The sequence below is a fragment of the Mytilinidion resinicola genome (genome assembly GCF_010093595.1).
Source record: "Mytilinidion resinicola strain CBS 304.34 unplaced genomic scaffold BDZ99scaffold_24, whole genome shotgun sequence".
NCBI classification, from domain to species: Eukaryota; Fungi; Ascomycota; class Dothideomycetes; order Mytilinidiales; family Mytilinidiaceae; genus Mytilinidion; species Mytilinidion resinicola.
This window is the reverse complement of record NW_022985460.1, coordinates 583,442-602,616: the sequence shown is the minus strand read 5'-3', so window position 1 is coordinate 602,616 and position 19,175 is coordinate 583,442. Positions and strand designations below refer to the sequence as shown.

Below are 19,175 nucleotides of genomic sequence, written 5' to 3'. Positions count from 1 at the left end.
GGCGCTCTGATCCGCCTTGGCAGGGCGGAAAGCTACAAAGGTACGACACCTCGATTGCGTCTCAGCATTGTCTGCCAGCTACCTCTCCACACCTCACTACACCCAACATCACTAACGCACCTCACCACACGTACAAACTCTCTCGAACTACCCCCCTTGTGCTCCCGCGGATGCTCGATACAACTTAACGCGACTCCACGCAGCTATGGATCCCCAGGCTCTGGCGACCTTGTTTGTGAAGACGGTGGTGCGCATGTTCTACGAGACCGAGCACATCGTAGTCATCGATGCACTGATCTTCCACAGAGCGCTGTCGCTTGCCGACCTCGCTATCGTTCTGGATTACGGCAAACAACTGAAGACGGCCCAGAAACTCTGTGGCAAACTGCGGGAAGGAGGTCTGATCTCAGTATTCGTGCGCCCCGAAATCCGCGATGGAGCCATGAAAGCGATAAACCGAGAATATTACTACGTCGACTACCGCCGCGCCATCGACGCTACCAAGTACCGGCTACACATGTTGGACGAGCGGATCAAGGCGAACGCGAAGCCTACACAAGAGAAGAAAGAGTTCTTCTGCCCGAACTGCAAGGCGCAGTGGACAGCGATGGATGTGCTCAGTAGCATCGACTGGGACAACCAAGACAGCGGGTTCCTATGCCTCACATGCAATAGGCCGCTCAGAGCGATCAACACAACCTCCGAAGCGCTGGCGGAGAGCGACGACACTCCTGCGAAGTTCAACCGACAGTTCGCATCGCTTCTGAAGCTCATGCAAGATATCGATGAAGTTACCATTCCAGCTATCGACGGCGAGCAGGCTGTCGAGAGTGCCAGAGAGCTACCTCGAGACAACGACATCAACCCAGCTGCGAAGCACGAGCCTGTTCTACCCACAAATACACGCCCGACAGCCGTCAAAGGACTTGCCACTGGCCCAGAAAAGATCGAAATCAACATTGCCACCGACCAAGAGTATACGGAGGTTCAACGCATAGCAGAGCTCGCAAAGCTAGAACAGATCTCCAAGCAGAACGAGCTTCCACAGTGGCATATCAAATCCACTGTCGACGACAAGGAATACTTCAGCAAAAATGGAAAGGATTCTGGCGGTCCGGTGAATGGAACAAGCACGCCTTCCTTCAAGACAGAAGCTGAAGAGGAGGGCCGTAAGAACAAAGATCCTGCGCTCGACGCGTACTTCGAGGCGCTGAAAGCTGAGCAGGAGCGCCAGGCAAAGGAAGCCGAGGAGGAGGAAGAGGAAGAGGACGATGACGATGAGTTCGAGGATGTGGTCACCGCAGGCGTAGTTGACATGCCGGATCCTAAGCGGGCCAAATTGTCGCCGCCGGTGCCTTCTCCGCCTCAGGTGAAGTTCGAAGCCTCGTCTCCAGCTGCCGCCCCGTCTCCGCAAGCTGGAGGAGGATCCGAGTCGGAGGAAGACGAGTTCGAAGACGCGATGTGAGGTCTCTATTCCGTGCATATAGCGATGGCGTTTGGTTAGCTAAGTTGGAGCATTATACCTTGGGTTTGGTCGTCATGTCGCATTTACAGGCGAAGAAAATGGGCCATCTCTGATGGATTTGGAGGCTCCCTGATAAACTTTTGCAACTCTAGCTAGCTCTGCAATAAGAATCAACAGATAGAACACATTCTGCTTACGTTGTGAATTCCTGACTATAATTCCTCTCCTTGACATATATTGGACCTCTGACATCGTTTCGTCAAAAATTAGCGAGAGCTAACCCACCTCAACCCCACTACGACTTCGATACAGCAACATTAACATCACGATCATCAAGCCGACGCACAATTACTCCAGACAATCTCACTCCTCCAAGATACCGACAACTCCCATGGCGATCTCATAATCGAACAGTCCTATGATGACGACCCCGACGCCATCTCTCTCCGCCCTCCTCGCGCAAACCCACCTCACGGACCACAGTGCCGTCCTCAATGCCGCTAACGCCTCTCTCAAGAAATCGAAAACCGACATCGAAGCACAGCATGTACGCGTGGTTGCGCTGCTGAATCTAGAAAGATATGCGGACACCCTAGACGCCTTCGAGAAAGGCGGAGAGAAGTTGAAGAAGAGCGCGGGATTGGAGTACGCATATGCGCTATACAGGGCCGGAAGGCCGAAGGAGGCTGTAGAAGTGGTGAAAGCGGATGAAAGCAGAGGTGCGAGGCATGTGCTTGCGCAGGCGGTGAGTGGCACTGTTGAAGTTCTGGCGGGTTGGGCCTCGAGGCTTGATACTAGATCTTGAATTATAATTGTGAGGATTGGAGACTGACACGCATGTAGTCTTATCGTATCGAGGACTTTGCGCGGGCGGCGCGGATATACCAGGAACTGGCCTCCCAGGATGGTGGTCTTGAGAATGAGGAAAATGATCTGAGGATCAACTCCGGTGCTGTAGATGCTCAACTCGAGTGGTCCGGGCAAGGGGATATAGCTGTGAGGAAGAAGTCTGCAAGAGAGGACTTGGAGGCATTCGAGACGTCTTACAATGCTGCTTGTGTGAGCATTTCGAGAGGCGAGCTGAAACAAGGAGATTTCCTGCTGCAAAGATCGAGAGACTTGTGCAACGCGTTGGAGGATCTGACCGAGGCGGAGAAGAAGGCAGAAATTCTACCAATATTGGTGCAGCAAGTATATGTGTTGATGCAAATGGGAAAGCTTGATGAAGCGGAGGAGCTGTGCTCGAATTTGCCATTTGCGGAGTAAGTGTTCTCACATTTCGCGGAGGAAAGGAGTCTAACATGCGTAGAATTCGTGAGCTCTCCACTAGACACATTGCTCAAGTCAACTCCATTGCAGCGTCCAAAGAACACTCGAATCCGTATCTATCCCATCGCCTCATGAACTCGACACCGGCTCCTCCTCCAACGGATCAGCATTTCACCTTCCAATCCACGATTCTCCGCCAGAACAAATATGCCATGGACCTACTCAGCGGAAAATACGCTGGTGTTGCCAACTCATCCTCCAAGTATCTCTCAAGCCAACCTTCTCCAACCATATCACCTGGCCCCGTCTCTGTTGCAGTCTTCAACGCCGCCGCCCACGCACATGCCCTAAAAGAGAAAGCTGCCATCAAGGAAGTCCTCCCCGTTCTCGAAAAGCGACCCTCAGACGTTGGCCTGCTCCTCACAGTAACGCAACTATACCTCTTAACAAACAACCACGCCGCCGCAACTTCCCTCCTCGAATCCTTCTTCCGCCGTCTGGAAACGTCCGCCACACCCGCCGATCTCGACGTCCGCTTCGCCCCCGGCCTCATAGCGACAATGGTAAGCCTCTACGCCATCCAAGGCCGGAAATCGCACAGCAAGAACGAGCTAGCACGGGCAGCGAGCTACTGGCGGCGCAAATCAAAGACGCCTCCAAAGACACTCCTGCGCGCAGCGGGCACAGCCTTGCTGGACAGCTACAACGAAGAAGACCTCAGCACCGCCGGGGAAATATTCTCCAGCTTACACGCGGCGGATAAAACCGACCGCGCTGCTGGCGCTGGCCTGGTCGCCGCGTACGCCATCATCGCGCCGGAGAAACTGGATAAAGAGCTCGTGGATAGCCTCCCGCCTGTCGCGAAGCTGGTGCAAGGTATCGATGCTGCGAGCCTGGAGGAAGCGGGCGTCGCGCTGCCGCCCTCGCAGGCGCCGCTTGCGGCTGATGCTGGCAAGAAGCGCGCAGGTGATAAGGCGGTCAAGCCGGAGGTGAAGAGGATCAGGAAGAATCGGATGCCGAAGGATTTTGTCGAGGGGAAGAAGATGGATGAGGAGCGGTGGTTGCCGATGAAGGATCGGAGCTATTACCGGCCTAAGGGACGGAAGGGGAAAGCCAGGGCGGCGGGGCTGACGCAGGGGGGGCCGGTGGCAGAGGAGAAGGTGGAGGCGAAGCCGGAGGTGAAGGCGGGCGGGGGTGGAGGCGGAGGGCAGCAGAAGAAGAAGAAGGGGAAGGGGAAGGGGGGGAAGTGGTAGGGCTGTCCAGCGGGGATCTGTTTGGTGTGAGATCGGGCAGAGTGATTGCATATATCAGCATCGTCATACTCTTACAACCAGTATCGAAACTCTTTGATGGCCGTTGGTTCATCTGTTTCATTGCGTCTTGTCTATTTTGGAAATTAACTCGTCTCCTTCCCTCCCCCTTCTTACCCGACTCTACCTGTTATCCCTCTCCACCCCCCATTCTCCCCGTTCCCTTCTAACCCCGCCTCTCCTAGCCACCCTACCTCTACGCATCCCACCTTCTCTCGCACAAATTCCACCAGCGCATCCGCCCCCGGCGCACCCTCCAGTATCCCAAGCGCACTGAGCCGCGGGAGGTGCAGCGCGCTCGCGAGCCGTGCTTCGCTCGACGACGGTAGCGCCACGAGGCGAGTAGGTTGCCGCTCTGTGGTCCCTTTAGCCAGTTGATCGCCTTGGACTGAAGCAAGCGCCACAAGCGTCGGGATGTGCGCGTGGATGAGCGAGCGAGCGGGGTTCGGATGCGGTATCAGGACCAGGGCGAGTGCGCGTGTTGGAGCTGGCTTTCCGGCTTCTGGTGATGTTGCTGGCGGTGTTGGAGAGGGGGTGGGCTGGGCGGCGAGGGCTTCTAGGTGCCGGGTTGTGGCGTTTAGGCCGATTGTGAGGTGGGCTGAGAGGGTGGGTGCGGGAGGAGGCGGTGGTGGTGGTTGTTGGGATGGTGGGGATGGTGGGACTTGGGCGGCGCGTTTGCGCTTGAGGTTGCGATTAGAACGACCTTTGGATGGAAGGATGTGGGCGGTGCGGTGGCGGCCGATGGGGGTGAGGAGGCTGGAAGGGCTGTGTTAATGTGGTGTATGGGTTGATGCGATTAGGGAGTGGAGAAAAGAGGACATAGATCTGGAATGGGAACGGTGGCACATAAGATTGAGGGTTTCTCCAGGGGATTCTCTAGCTGTCTAAAGTCTTTTACAGGACTGAAGGAAATAGAGGAAAGGGTAAGAATCATGTGACGCAGATCACGTGATTATATAAATTCTTGATAGGAACGGATACCTACTTGCACAGCATGTCGAGAATAATGTCCTTGTCGTTATCGGCGATAGGAGGCCTGATACAGTTCAGTCATGCGTCTGCAGGCACCCGAATGGCATACATGGTGGTTTCAGTGAAGGGGGAGTCAAGCTTGAATACTTGTTTCTGGCCCTTCTTTGACGCGCCTGCGCCTGGGGGTGCCATAGCGGGGACAAGGCTCTGCGGCGAGGCTGATTGGAGGAGAAAGTCCGAGATAGTGGTGTCGTACACGGCCGTGAAGCTGCGCTGCTGCCCTCCTGAGTTTGCGTATGTACCTAGGTAGCAGCAATTTCCGCGAGCACATAGACCCGGCCTGAGGACTATTTGGAATGAAGAACGAAGTGAGAGGGCCTGGACGAGACAAGACGCGGTTGATGCCGCTCTGGCCTCACTTCGTGGTCTTGTAGCCGTGGTGTTGACCGTTCGGCGGAGCCAATGACCATGACGTTCGGCGGGACCGCGCTAAAGCGTGCAGCATCGACCACAGGCGGGCAAGCTGCCACTGCTTGGAAAGGTTCCCCACGACGCGTTCGCAAAACCCCCCTCCATTGCTCCACTAGCCATCTCACCACCGCTGACTTCTCTCGCGCACGCGTTGGCCCCTCCTCTGCCGCCTGCTCCAGCTGCCTCAATGTGGCCTGCCCGGCGCTGCGGCTCTTCGTTGGTGTTGTTGCTCCCGCAGCCCCGCTAGGCTCCAGAGAACGGCCTCCTCCCCCCGAGCGTGCTCGACCACAGCCTTCCTGCCTGCGACGACCCCGATTCACCCTCCACCTCCTTCGCGCGGGCCTTTCCTGCCCCGCCAGCGAGGTGCCACTCAAGCCCTCTCCTCCGCCGTTCACTCTCCCCCATGACGGAGCATGATCTAATGGAGCCTGGCGACTCTGAACAAACCTCCGGCCTCTCCTCGCCTCCTCGCCGCGACTCCATGGAAGACGCTGATTCCACTGGCACCCTCACCCGCAAACGACCGCGCTTAGACAGCGGCAGCAAAGCCACCCGTAGAATGTCGGTGGATGTTTCCACCAGCGACACGCAGTCCCCAGGAAACCACACCCCCGAGCCCGTCGAGGTGACCATCAACGTGCGCTCACACCCTCCCTCGTCGCAGCCAGACTCATCGGCCGACCTGCCTGCCGACCTCACCGGCTCAGACTCGCCGCCCGTGCTTGTCGACCCTGGAAACGCCGCTATGGAGGACGACATGGCCGCCGACAGCCCCCCCGTGGTGGAAATCAATCTAGATGGAGATACCGACGATGGCTACATGGAGCCACAGGTCATTGAGATTGGTGTGACCGTCCGAGAGGTCATGTTGCAGTTTCCTTTCCGTGAACGCTTGAACGGGCTTCCAAGCGCTCTCCACCAGATTGGCATCCATGTATCAGCCCGTACGTTCCTCTTCCTCTCCCGCCCCCTCATTGCTTCAGAGGATGCGTTCCACAACCAAGTCATGCTAACTCTACCCCAGAGGACAATCTCGAGCCTTCTCTATTGCCTCAGCTTGCCGACTGGCTGAACCAGTACCCTAGCCACCCTTCGCAGTGGGAAGATTTCTATGTGAAAGAAGCCGACTTCTGGGATGGAATCGCCGACATATTCAGGAGAGCCCTTAATCGGCGATATCCACTGGGTGATGACTTCACTGTGCACGGGGGATCCGCAACAGACATCGTCGGCAAGTGCCTGCTGGCATATCTCAAGACATGCGTTCGGATTACGAAGATTGACGTCGCGCGCCTCGAATCTTTGCCGGAAGAAACTCATCCGGAGCATCGCGTTATGTGTGTTCCACACTTTAGGGCTATGACTGCCATACTACGCGGCGATTCGAACAACCTCTTCCGCCAGATCCAGAAGGAGTTCAACGAAGAAACCCAAACTTTGGTGAACCGATTGGTCATGGAACTGCTCAAGGATGATTCCAATGGCATTCTTCAGTTCGTTCGTCTCGCAGAAGTGTCTTGGGCCAAGGGCCCAGTACCGGTCAAGAATTGGATCGCGAACAGCGTCATACCGCTTCTGAATAACATTTGCCGTATTATTCTTGAAACGCCGCAAATAATTGACCCTGCCAAGGTGCCACAGCTCTGCGACATATTACTCCGCGCCTTTCGAGTCTATGATGCAGACCTGCAGGCACCCGGGAAGATCCTCGATGTACAGTTCAACCGCGATCTGGTTCTGGCCTGCTCAATTCTACTCAAAGCCGTCGCTCTTCTGGACCCTCAGAAAGCGAAACAGCTTGCAGATGAGTTCATGGGATTCGACGGAGATTCAGCGTCTTCTACGTCCTCTAGCCCTGTCGAGGAGAACATGGCATCTACCACAGCGTCAGAGAACTTCAGCTCGGACTTGCTCCCGGCGTTGGCATCCAATGCATGGAAATTCAAGCTACTCAAGAAGTACATATCAAAAGGCCGAATGGAGCTCCGCGTCGTGTGCATCAGCACCATGGACACACAACTGGTAGAGATATGGAAAGAGTACAATGGCCTTGGGCACGACCACCCCTTGATGCAATACTTGGCCGATTACTTGCTCCATGGCAAGGTAGTTGATTACATCATTGGAGTTGATTCTCATCCACAGCTCATTTCACGGAGTGGCAACATCGTTGGGTTTTTGGTCGTCACCCGTCGATTTACTGACAAGGAAACGGATGCCATATGGCGCGCCATTACACACAGCCCCGATCCACGCGTTGTCAGCGCAATCATCCTCATGCTTAAGCAGATTGTTAATCTGATGCTATTGGACGATCTACTCGCAATGATTACGAAGCTCTACCAAATGCCAATCGAATCTTACACCTTGGAAGTGTTGAGATTTGCCCGAGAGATCACTGTGCACATCATCCGGAACCACTATGTTTGGAACTCGTTTGATGATCGTCCGAGCCCGGCAGAGTTGTTTGTCCGTATGATGCAGGATACTGGGCCGAGTAGGGCATCAACGAAGCTCACCAACTCTCTTTACTCCGAAGCCGCAGAACAGCTCGGCAATCTGGCCTCCTCTATTGTCAACGGTCAAGAACGCCTCAAGATATATCAATCCTGCGTCGATAACATTGAAAACAAGTCACCGAAGGCTACAGGCAGTGCTCATGCATTCTTCCTGCTCCACAAAGCCCACAGCTACGAAGATAGTCGGGTAATGAGCAACTTGGATCTAGGTCGTCACTTGGTCTTGGAGCTATGCGACTATGTCGAGAATGAGCGCTCTAGCGAGCAAACAAATGAGGCCCTTAAGTATCGCCTTTATCTGATCGCACACATTGCCACTCACGTGCCATCCGAGCTCTACAGCCAGCTTTGGGATCACATCTTTGGCAAGGATGCTTGGAACAACGACATGCGCGATCAAGCTTGGTGGCTTATCATCGAAGCTGCGAAACGTAGTCCTCTTCGGAACGAGTTTTGTGCTCTCATTCTCTCGGATTTCATCCCCAGGGTAGACCCGATCTATTATACCAAAGGACTATATGAGTTCATTACCCGGCTTGTCCCTGTTCAGGAGAGGAAGACAAAAGCGCCTGACGATAACAGCAACAACGAAGTTCTTGCGATTCCTGGCGCGAATCTGCTTTGGCCGCTAGTTTTGAACGCACATACCGATCTGGTGGTAGACGTCTCTGCGAAGAATCTGGCTGCGCGATACCTCGAAGTTTATCGTAATGCTGGAGTAACTTTCGAGCAAGTAGAGGAAGCGCACGCCGCACTCGCCGAAGAGTGCACAAACCGACTCCTGTCCTCTTATCATATCCTCAGGCCAGGCAGTACGGTCGGATCTACTGGCCAAGGCGAGCCAATGGTCGTTGCTGCCTCAGATGAGGAGATTTGCGCGCACGAGCGCCATTTCACACGGACACTGCTCTTCGCAAAGCTGTTTTTGCTTACGATACGAAGCAAGCCCGAGTTTGCCCACTCCCGTAAGGCAGAGTCGGCGTGCGAGTCCATCGAGCAGGAGCTGTACCGCGGGGAGCCGTTTCAAGTTAGATTCCAAGTATTTGGCGGCGCTTCGAACGAGAGGCAACTCATTGTCATCGGCAAGGAGGACACGGTTCAAGAACTGCACGATCGTCTTTGTCGTCTGACAGGTTTCACAAAGCTGAGGTTCATTGTGGGCGGCCAGAATTTCTCCGTTCAAGACTCCGCAGACAAGCAACTCCACGAAGTTCCTGGTATAGACTGGATCCTCGTCAGCAAAGCAGTGGATGGAGAGCCACTAAAGCCCGAGGTCAACATCGATGCTAACTGCTCCATCTTTGAGACGACCATATTGAACCACTTCGAGGAGATGTACTCGTGCATGGACTCCGAGGATCATATCAGTGAGGCGGTCAGTGCTGAATATTCCAAAATGTGTGGTTTATGCTGACTTTCCCAGATGTACGATTTCCTCTTCCTTCTAAAGCCCCGAGAAGCAATTGCCGAGTCAGTCGCAACTGGCACTGCCCGCAGCACCGACATATTTCCGCCTGGTAAGGTCTTTCAGGCCAAATATGCCGGCCTAGCACTTCAGAGTCGATTGCGTGCCCAATTGAATAAGGTACTTACATCCGTTCGAGCTATCTCTGGGCTTTACAAACTGATCAATCCAAGGGTATCGTCGACGAAAAGTTTCTCTCTACTACAATCCAGCTATTGGACTCAGCTCTTCTCAACAATGAATTAATCGGTGCTTCTTTGGCGGGTAAACATGATGTCCCTCTTGCTTCGGTCTTAGTCAATGTGCTACTCAGCTTTCTTAAAGGTATCATCTCATCGCGAATCCCTTCGGGCTAAATTCACCGACTGACCTGAAGTAGAACGACCACTCCAAGACCTCTCATCGAACTATTTCTCAGACGAAAAGCTCTTGGTAGACCGATTATTTTCGGTGATATACAAAGCGCTTGACAACGGAAACACTGGAGCCGTCGCTGATTGCTACGCCACCATATTAGAGGCATTTCTACACTCGAGGAAGGTCTGGGAGGCATTCGTTTCTCGGGCGGACTTCGAGTCGCTCCACAAGATACTGCTTCTTGTCAATGGAAGCAGTGATCTGCGACAAATGGTTGCAAAATCGATTGCGTCCGTGTGCGGCGGTGCTCTACCATCCTCCTCGCCGTTGACAGCAAGTGAGATTGCCTCATTCTACTGGAAAACAATCTCCTCGATCGTCCCCCATTCCGTTGAGTACCCGCGGCAGTCAGCTCAACTGTTCGACATTGCGGAGCAAGTTCTCCGGAGAAATGACGAGTACGACCGCGACGAGCCTACCCTTCGGGTCTTCTTGAGTTCTTGGAGCAGCCTTTTACTTCGATACAAACATGAGGAGTTCGTTGGCCGCGACGAGGTTGACACCGTCGTTCTAGGATTCACCAAACTTCTCCGGTCCTGCATTCAGTCTCTCAAATCATTCAAGAAGCCATTAGATGCCGGAACGCTTATGGAGCAGACCTTCTCAAAGTTTCTCTTTCCACCGCCAGCGAACTTATCTTACGAAGTGGATCCGAATGAACAAATCATCCTCCCGGTCCTGAACAGCGAAACAAGAAAAGAGTTGTATGAACTCATCCTAGCGCTAGCAGAGGATAGTAGCAGCTACGGATTGCTTCTATCATTAACCGATTCCTTGCTCAGCAACGATGCGCTAGACCTAGATGAGATTCAGTCCTGGAACTACGGCATTGATCGAAGCACCGAAATTCGGTCTTCTACTGGCTACGTGGGCCTTGTCAACCCGCGGGCAATATGCTACATGAACTCGCTCCTCACACAGCTCTTCATGAATGTCAACTTCCGGCAGTTCATGCTGGACGCTAACATCTCCGACGCGAGAGGGTCGCAGCAGCTGCTTTCAGAAACACAGAGACTTTTCGCCCAAATGCAAAACACCTATCGCAAGGCCGCTGACCCTAGAAGTTTCGCAGCGTTCGTAAAGGGCTTGGACAGTGAGCCGATTGACATCAACGTACAGATGGATGCGGACGAATTTTACAACCTCCTCTTCGACCAATGGGAGGGACAAATGCTTTCCCCGGCTACCAAGCAGCTTTTCCGCTCGTTTTACGGCGGGCATACCGTCAACCAGATCAAATCAAAGGAATGCGAGCACGTGTCTGAGCGTGTTGAGAGCTTCTTCGTCATTCAATGCGATGTTCAAGGAAAGGCCAATCTGCAGGAGAGTCTACAATCTTTTGTTGAAGGCGACGTCATGGAAGGAGGTAAGTCAATATTGTGCTAAGAATCATGTGCTAAGAATCAAGCGCAATATACCTACTAATTACAAATAGATAACAAGTACAAGTGCGAATCTTGTGGAGGCAAATTTGTCGATGCTGTTAAGCGGTATGTGCTCACCTCGGCTTTTGGAATATCGTGCGCTGACGAAGTGCTTTTCAAGGACTTGCCTGAAAGACGTGCCCGATAACTTGATATTCCACCTGAAGCGATTTGATTTTGATCTTATCGATATGCGGAGAACCAAGATCAACGACTACTTCGAGTTTCCCACCGAGATTGATGTTAGCCCCTACAATGTGGACCATCTCAGCGATCCAGAGAAGCCCCGGAAAGAGGATATCTTCGAGCTCGTTGGTGTTCTCGTCCACCAGGGCAACTCGGAGAATGGCCACTACTACTCTTTCATTCGCGAACGACCGTCGGCATCTGGAGGCTCGCAAAAGTGGCTCGACTTCAACGATCGCGAAGTGACAGATTTCGAACCTAGCCAAATCGCATACAACGCTTTTGGAGGGATCTATGACGAACACTTCCAGAGACAGCAGAAACCGTTCAGTGCGTATATGCTTTTCTACCAACGAAAATCAGCGATGGATGCAGACCACCAGAAGTTTATCAGCACTTCTCTCTCTGGGCCTACCAAAGTTCCGATTCCTGCCGATCGTGAAATTTCTATTGCTCAAGATAACGAAGCGTTCGTCCGAGAATACTGTCTCTACGACCCCAACCACTCTCGCTTCGTCCGACAAGTTCTGTATCAACTGCGCGATGTGAACAACGGCATATGCTCCGAGAACCACAGACAGGAAAAACTGGTCCTGGGTATCACGATTCAGCACATAACCCAAGTCATCGGCCGGCAGAGGGACATCTCCAATTTCGATGAGATCATGATTCAACTTTGGAAAACCGTCCAAGGATGCGTGACTTGCTGTAGAGTGGCTGTTGACCAGCTTTGCAGCAACGAGCACACGCTCGTCGGCCTTCTTCTACGATGTACACACTCGAAGATCCGAATGGGGATCCGATCGTTCTTGCGAGAGTGTCTGTTTAAGATTCGCGAAGAAGACTCAGTCATGTATGGCGTCGATACTTCCGACGAAGACTTGGAGGCTTTATTGGCCACCAACGAGGACGGTGCTCTATCAGTTGTAACACGGCAACTCGGGCAACTGAAAAAGCACATGTGGATTGGTACGCGTGGCTGGGATGACTACTTCCGCCTTCTCGCCGACATAGCTAGCAAAGGAACGCATGAAGCAGCAGTCATGTTGGAGAATGACACGCTTCTCTTCTGCTTGCGCCTTTTCGCCATGCATGCTTCTCCTAACATCAGAAACGCGGACATCAGTCTCTGGAAGTTGGTGGACAAGAAGAAGGGTGTGTTCAACCAAATAATCGAGCTGGTCTGTTGTCTGCTACATCGGATCGACTTGAATGCAGAGTCAGTCTACAACCACCAACAACGTTTGAGTGCCTTCAGTGGAGGCAGGTTTCCACTCACTAGGAACGAGCGAAGCGCTCTTCTTACTTGGCATGAAGACTACAAGATATACGCCACGTTCGACATGATGATCGAGAAATTTGAGCCCTCAAAGTCTCAATGTTTCTGGCCGGGCGAAATCATAAAGCTGGCGCTGGCATTTGACAGCACTAGCATTCGCTCTCGGCTCTCCCACACGATCAACGAAGGAATCACAACAATCAGTCCACCTGGCAATGAGGTTTACATTCGCGCGGCCGTTTCATTCTGCGAAGCTTGCCGAAGTACAACGGAAATAACTCATACCATCCAGAGCGTTACGGCGGATACAGAGAAGTTCCTCGATCAAAACGGCGAAGCTCGCCTGGACTTCTTCACCCACTTGCCCAATCTGCAGAATCCCAACACACCCCCAACATTCTTTTACGAACAAGCAATCATTTTTGCAAAGAGATATGCTGTCGGTCTCCTTCTGTACGAGGATGAGTCTATACGACGAAACGCAATGACGATTCTTGATCACTTGTTCCTCAGGCTCTCCATCGCTGGACCCAATGAACGAGAACTCAAGTTCAGAAAGTTCAAAACCATGAGGGAACTACTCAAGGTACTTTGCAACCATGTCCTCTTGGATTACGACGCTGGCGCGAACCGAAGTATCATATACTTCTTGTTCCTCTTTGCTCGTACCCTGGCAGCGGCTGTATCGGAATGGCAGCGCAACGAGGACGAGTGCTTCCTTGAGGCGGAAGATGAGACGTTGCTTCGAACCTTCAACTTAGGTAAGATTCCCTGCTTATGCTAGTTTTCTCACAAGATCGATAGCTAACACTCTTTCAACAGTTGACCAACGGTTCCGCAACTGGCCACTTGAAGATGACACTCTCTCTGGTGGTAAATGCTCCCTACTCCTAGACGATAGCATGTTACCAACATATGACATAGATGCCTACGACGACTCCCAGTATGAAGAGAATTCTTCAGAAGAAGAGGCAATTGACGTGGACCGCTGAAGCGAATTCTTCTTCACATCTCTTGTTTCATCACCGCAGATTTGCGGTCGATGATTAAGTCATCTCTCTTAGTCTGATGGTAGGCAACGAAAAACACCAAAAGCTCGTGCACACGATGCACTTGACCTTACATGCCGGCGTTTTCTCACGGAACGGGAAAGCAAATAGACGACTGATCACGGGATGACACGGCCTTTACCTCTACCTAACTGGCAGTCGGAATGACGGTGACTGGTGTTTTTGGCGTTTGCTTCTCTCTTGCTTTTGGCTACGAAACCTTTTCCCCTTTCCCTTCCTCTCCCATGGTGTCCAGCGAAGGCGGGGAAAGCAAGGGGTTGAAGAAAATTGAACAGTCGTTTCTGGCTTGGGGGTATAGCGGCGGCGAAGGATCTCCATTGCCTATTGCATCCATTCCACACACCAATTACTCTTTCTTGTTTCTATTGGTTCGGCTTTTTCATAATGTTTTCATTACTCTGTGGCAGGCATTGATGCTTCATGGTTGTGAACTTTTGCAGGGGCACCTGGGGTTTGCTTACTTTTTTTTTTTTCTTTTTCTCTCTGATATTATGGCATGGCGGTCGTGGAGGCGACTGCTCGACGAGAGATGATAATGATGATAAGCATGGGCTGAGGTGTTGGAAGGGGATTAGGATAGTGCAATGAGGTTGTGAAGTCATGCTGGTTCGACTGCTGGCGATGTGTGAATGCGTTTTGATGGTGGCTTCCCGTGCTTTGCGGTATAGCCTCTAATGACAAACGGGACGACCACGTTCTACCTCTTCTAGCAAAGTCTTAGCTGGCTCAAACAGAAATATATCGTAATATTCCCGCGGCACGCTCCACCATCAGAGACTCCCCGGCAAGCCGTTTCGAAAAAAAAAACCCCCCCCCGAGACCGGAATCCCGTGAACGACTGCAACCCCCTGGCGTAGAACCCCCCCCTTACCGTGGCTTATACCAGGCGCCTGTAATTCGACCTTGAAACCACTTATCTGCGTCCCTCCACCTCGGCAATCAGGCCCTCGCGCATGAGAAAGCAGATCTTAGCGAAGGGTCGCCCAGGCAGGAGTATTCCTTCGACACGCCAGCCCACGGTTCATCGGAACCGGCTTCTTGTGGGTTTTATTCACACGCTATTGTCGGTACGTATACAGAATATGCTACGCTACCGATCAGGCCCCATGGGACAAGGGGTAGATTTTAGGCGTTGGCGAGGAGTTATTAACGGGAGCTAGGCCGCGTGATCTGGACATGGTCGTGGCGTATCATTGGAAAGCACCGTAACTTAAACCGTCACAAATAGTACGACTAGAGATATCTTCTAATTCAGAACACCCTATATATCCCGTCCATCATCCCCCCCTCACCCCTCACCCCCAACCTCCCCTCCTCCCCCCCTCCACCAATCCCCCAACCCCACCCCCCGTCCCCTTGCGCCCCACACTCCCCTTCAAGCACCCGCTATGCACCACACTCCCATCCGGATACACCCTAATCGCCGCGCCCCCAAACCGCTTATGGCACACGGCACAATGCCGCTCCTCGCCCACCAGCACCCGCCGGTTCCGCCCGCCCACGCCGCCTTCGTCGCCCACCAGCAGCGCCGCCTCGACCGCGACTTTCTCCACGCCGCGTAGCCGCGCGACGATGCGCTCCTCGTTCATGACGCTGTTGGCGTTGCGGATGCGGCCGCGGAAGTAGCTCTGCAGCTCCTTGACGGGCAGGGACTGCGGGACCAAGTCCAGCGTCGTGGATGCGGGGAGGCGGGCGCCGTGGCGCGAGAGGAGGGCGAGGGCGGGCGCCCAGTTGGGGGCGTGGGGCGGCGGCGGGGCCAGGTAGAGGGAGAGGAGTGTGTGGTAGATTGTCGGCTCGGCGTCTTCGGGGTCCATGGTGGGCGCGATGCCGCGCGTGGCGGCGTGGGCGGTTGTGGAGGTGGGCGCGGAGGGTTGCAGGCCTGTGAGGTAGGTTTGGTTGCAGTATCTGTGGGGAGGAATTTAGTACTTGGTAGGGTCGGGAAAAGGGGAGGGTAGGTACGCACTCTTCGGCTTTTTGGTAATCTTTCATTTGGAAGACGTAGATTTGGAGGGCTTGTTTGTGCTGGTCCATTTTGCTTAGGACGATGGCGCGCGATTCGTAGTAGTCGGGGTCTGGGGCGAGAGGGTTAGCGGGGCTGTGTTGGTTCTCCATGGAAGTAGGTGCTTACCATCTGTGGGCAGTTCTCTGAACGCACGAATCTTTGTATAGTGGGAACTGCTCTTCAAGAACGTCTGTAGTTTCCAAAGCCATATCTGCCGCTCTTCATCACTATCAAACGCATCGGGGCCAGCTTTCAGCCGTTGCAGATATAGGTCGATGAGCCGTTGATGGAAGTCTGGCTCAGGGTCGCCCAGCTCCTCGATAATGTGTTCGAGATATTTCACGGCCAAATTGAGGTCGATGTGCTGTAGAAACTCAAGAACCTTCTCTCTCGGCAAAGTTTCAGCATTCTCGGTGTCGGCAAGGAAAATCTCCATGCCGTGTTCCGGATCAACTCTGAGGGGCCATTCTGCAAATTCGAGAATGAGATCAATCATCTCCGGCGGCAGCTGCTGCAAATAGCCAACAGTCCTATGTGGACCTCTCAGTGCTGGTGCTACTTCGCCATCGGCGTCATTCTTCCCGAATTTGGCAAGGAGCTCAAGAGCTTCTCGATGTAGCTTTTTCCCATGTAGAAAATCGATGAGATCGCTGTACCGGCCGCTCTCGTAAAGCCTCTCGTTGACAACCTCCGGATCGCAGAAGTTATCTAGGCGAAACAACGGACCAGCTAAGCTTGGGCTGACAAGCATATAAGCTCGGAAAAGCGTAGTATCGACCAATTCTGCGACTTCGCGGAGTTTGCTAGCCCAGTCACCCTGCCCAGACGAAGGTGGTTCCATGATGTACTTCCAAAATTCAGGCTTAAAGTCTTCCGATTGACTCTCGCTGGGCTCCTGTAGCGGTTGCTTGAGTGTTCCATCGGTATTGATAAATCGTTTTAGTTTGACGCGAGTCTGTGCCAGGAACGCACGGAGCTCGTTGACAGCCCTGGTCAGGTCTTTTCCTTCTGTGATGCTGTCAGTAGATGCATCACCGCTCAAGAGAATTTACTTACCCAAGGGCTTTTCATTCGTCAAGGTCTCCGACACCTTGGCTTTGATGCTTGCCGTGTCACTACCATCAGTAACTACCTTCACCGACCTCGCGGATGAAGAGTCTGAATCCGCCTTCTTCTGCTCAGCGATGAATTTGCCAATCATAGATCGGCCGAGAGACGATGCCGGCGTAGGAATGGTTTTACTGCTTTCAACGCTGGGTTCGCCATTTGTCTCTTCATGATCAGCCTCGTCCTCGGCTTCTTCAACATGTTCAGTAGCTGCAAGGCCGCCCGCAATCACTTTGGGGTACAATGCGATCACTCGCTCGGGTGGTGCTTCAGCGTTCGAGAACAGTTCCAGAGACTCCCGGTACCTTCGTAGGTCAAATAAGCCTTGCGCCTTGAGCATCTTGATTTCTCGTATTCTTCCGACCTTGTCCTTCAAAAGGGTATCTTCGAGCATGCCTAGCAAGCTAATCGACTCGTCATATCTCCCATTTAGGACGAGCTCATCGATCTGCGAATCGTAATCCAAAGCACCCATTCTCCAAATGCATCGATCGCTTGCGACTAAGAATCCCTTGCCTGCATGAGCAAGACTAATATTCGGCTGCGGAACGTGTAGGAAGTTTGCGTTTGGTAGAGATATAGTCTGGAGGAGCGAGAGAGTATCCGGATTGCGAACTTCTAGTCCACCTTTTGCAGGAGCTTGTAATGCTAGCATATAAGGATACGAGTATCCAATCGCTTCTGGAGCAGAAGCCCAAGGAAATTGTCTCTTGTCGAGGGCATTCCCATCCGTATCGATAAATAGTGTATTGACGTCCTTTCCAAGCAGCATTTGGCCCTCTCCAAGCCTAGTAGCCATAGGTTTCGGAACCCAGCTCCCCATGCCCATATACCCCATTCCAGAAGACGTGACAGCCCCGAATCTTGTTCCGCCTTGCCCTCCAGCTTCTCCCGGCGCGCCTGGTTTATTGATATCCGAAATCTCCTGGCTTTCAATATCCACCATCACAAATCCCGGGTCCATCCCGGCGACAATCTTCGTCCCCGTCGCCCATGTCAACGACTTTACCGACGCAATCAGCGTCAGCTCAGAGGCTTCATCCGACAGCTCCATATCCTGCCAGGTCCATAGTATAATCTTCCTCTTGACGGCCACCGCCAGCCTCGACACGATTGATGGTATGCCTGTGCTGGGATCCTTCACGATGTTCGACGTGACCGCGAATGACGTCGCGCCCCGCGTCTTCTCCAGGCGCTCTTGCAGCGCGTAGGTCTGGAGGTCGTGTATCGAGACATAGTTGTCGGAGAGGGAGACGAGAATGTTGGCTTCTTTGATGATGGCGAGCTGCTGCACCGGTCGGCGCGAGAACTTATCCTCTTCCCGGAGCAGGTCTGCAGGCTTCGCCTTGGGTTGGTCGGGTTCATTGTCGCCGTTCAGTTGCTCTGGCTTGTCGGCGTCCTCGTTGAGCTCGTTGACGCGGTAGATTCGGAGGGAGCCGGTATTGAGGCCGACGAGCACGCGGTCACCTATTTGAAGCTCGGTCAGTAGTGTTAAGTGGAGTGTCGTAAGTAGAGTTTACCGTAAGCCAAGATCGATTCGATCTTAGACTTGTCCCGCTGCTTGAGCTCGACTATCGGCCGGGCCGTGAATGCTGAGAGCATGATGATGTCCGGCGACCTTGGGATTAGTGTATAGATTGGTCAAGGTTATGCGAACACAAAATTGCGGTCCTGCCGCGCTCCAGACAGCATATTGTGGAGTCTGAAGCTTGAGAGAGCTCACATGCAAGATGAGGTACGAAGTAACGGAGATGAGGCCCGAGCTTGAATTCAAGTCACATGACTTCAACATCCCCTACGGATCCGATGCCCACTCCCGAGGGCTGGATTTCTTTGGTGTCATGTATCACAATTCAGAATTCTATAGTTTGTCCAGGAGAGGGTTTCAATTTGTCTAGTCTACGGCCTCCAGCAATAGCAATTTGGAGGGAGCCCGTCCTCTCTTAGGACATGATTTTCAAAAGAGCGACTGTTTGTGAAGCGCTGGCCGCGCATACGTGTATATTCCACCACTGACTCTTCATGTTCCAAATATCGTCCCGCTACAAGTGCAGCAGGATCCACAGGTCGCAAAGCGCAATAACCAACCCTTCATCCAGAGGACGAGGATACTTCAACCAGCCGACTCAACACATTCTCACTCTCCTCCAGCTCAACTCGCAATTTCCTATCCGCCCTGGTCCTGAGAGGAAAGAAAGAAAATACACGAGGAGGAAGGA

At 53.1% G+C, this 19,175-nt stretch overlaps 6 protein-coding genes across 6 annotated transcripts; 4 read left to right on the top strand and 2 right to left on the bottom strand.

Annotated features, from left to right (window-relative positions):
- Positions 1 to 84: 84 nt before the first annotated feature.
- BDZ99DRAFT_467798 (uncharacterized protein) lies at positions 85 to 1,651 on the top strand. Its single transcript, XM_033721100.1, has one exon. It carries the CDS (start codon positions 206 to 208, stop codon positions 1,463 to 1,465), a length of 1,260 nt encoding a protein of 419 aa, XP_033571072.1. The 5' UTR covers positions 85 to 205; the 3' UTR covers positions 1,466 to 1,651.
- A 145-nt stretch (positions 1,652 to 1,796) lies between these two features.
- Positions 1,797 to 3,987, top strand: BDZ99DRAFT_511835 (uncharacterized protein; the record flags this gene model as incomplete). The annotated part of the gene is made up of 3 exons (XM_033724584.1): positions 1,797 to 2,210; positions 2,309 to 2,727; positions 2,775 to 3,987. The coding sequence occupies exons 1-3, from the start codon at positions 1,884 to 1,886 to the stop codon at positions 3,985 to 3,987; spliced, it is 1,959 nt and encodes a 652-aa protein (XP_033571071.1). The 5' UTR covers positions 1,797 to 1,883.
- Positions 3,988 to 4,157: 170 nt separating this feature from the next.
- On the bottom strand, positions 4,158 to 5,450 carry BDZ99DRAFT_452651 (uncharacterized protein; the record flags this gene model as incomplete). The annotated part of the gene is made up of 3 exons (XM_033718288.1): positions 5,126 to 5,450; positions 5,030 to 5,080; positions 4,158 to 4,800 (listed from the first exon to the last, which is right to left on the bottom strand). The coding sequence occupies exons 1-3, from the start codon at positions 5,206 to 5,208 to the stop codon at positions 4,158 to 4,160; spliced, it is 777 nt and encodes a 258-aa protein (XP_033571070.1). The 5' UTR covers positions 5,209 to 5,450.
- Positions 5,451 to 5,890: 440 nt separating this feature from the next.
- On the top strand, positions 5,891 to 13,769 carry BDZ99DRAFT_526141 (uncharacterized protein; the record flags this gene model as incomplete). Its single annotated transcript, XM_033726102.1, has 8 exons — positions 5,891 to 6,431; positions 6,512 to 9,381; positions 9,430 to 9,591; positions 9,645 to 9,795; positions 9,851 to 11,254; positions 11,324 to 11,378; positions 11,434 to 13,538; positions 13,600 to 13,769. The coding sequence occupies 8 exons, from the start codon at positions 5,891 to 5,893 to the stop codon at positions 13,767 to 13,769; spliced, it is 7,458 nt and encodes a 2,485-aa protein (XP_033571069.1).
- A 111-nt stretch (positions 13,770 to 13,880) lies between these two features.
- BDZ99DRAFT_159659 (uncharacterized protein) lies at positions 13,881 to 14,467 on the top strand. The gene has a single exon (XM_033712858.1). It carries the CDS (start codon positions 13,991 to 13,993, stop codon positions 14,378 to 14,380), a length of 390 nt encoding a protein of 129 aa, XP_033571068.1. The 5' UTR covers positions 13,881 to 13,990; the 3' UTR covers positions 14,381 to 14,467.
- Positions 14,468 to 15,142: 675 nt separating this feature from the next.
- BDZ99DRAFT_502899 (vacuolar morphogenesis protein AvaB) lies at positions 15,143 to 18,649 on the bottom strand (the record flags this gene model as incomplete). The annotated part of the gene is made up of 5 exons (XM_033723924.1): positions 18,477 to 18,649; positions 16,906 to 18,423; positions 15,976 to 16,857; positions 15,811 to 15,919; positions 15,143 to 15,752 (listed from the first exon to the last, which is right to left on the bottom strand). Exons 1-5 carry the CDS (start codon positions 18,556 to 18,558, stop codon positions 15,143 to 15,145), a joined length of 3,201 nt encoding a protein of 1,066 aa, XP_033571067.1. The 5' UTR covers positions 18,559 to 18,649.
- Between the last annotated feature and the right edge of the window lie 526 nt (positions 18,650 to 19,175).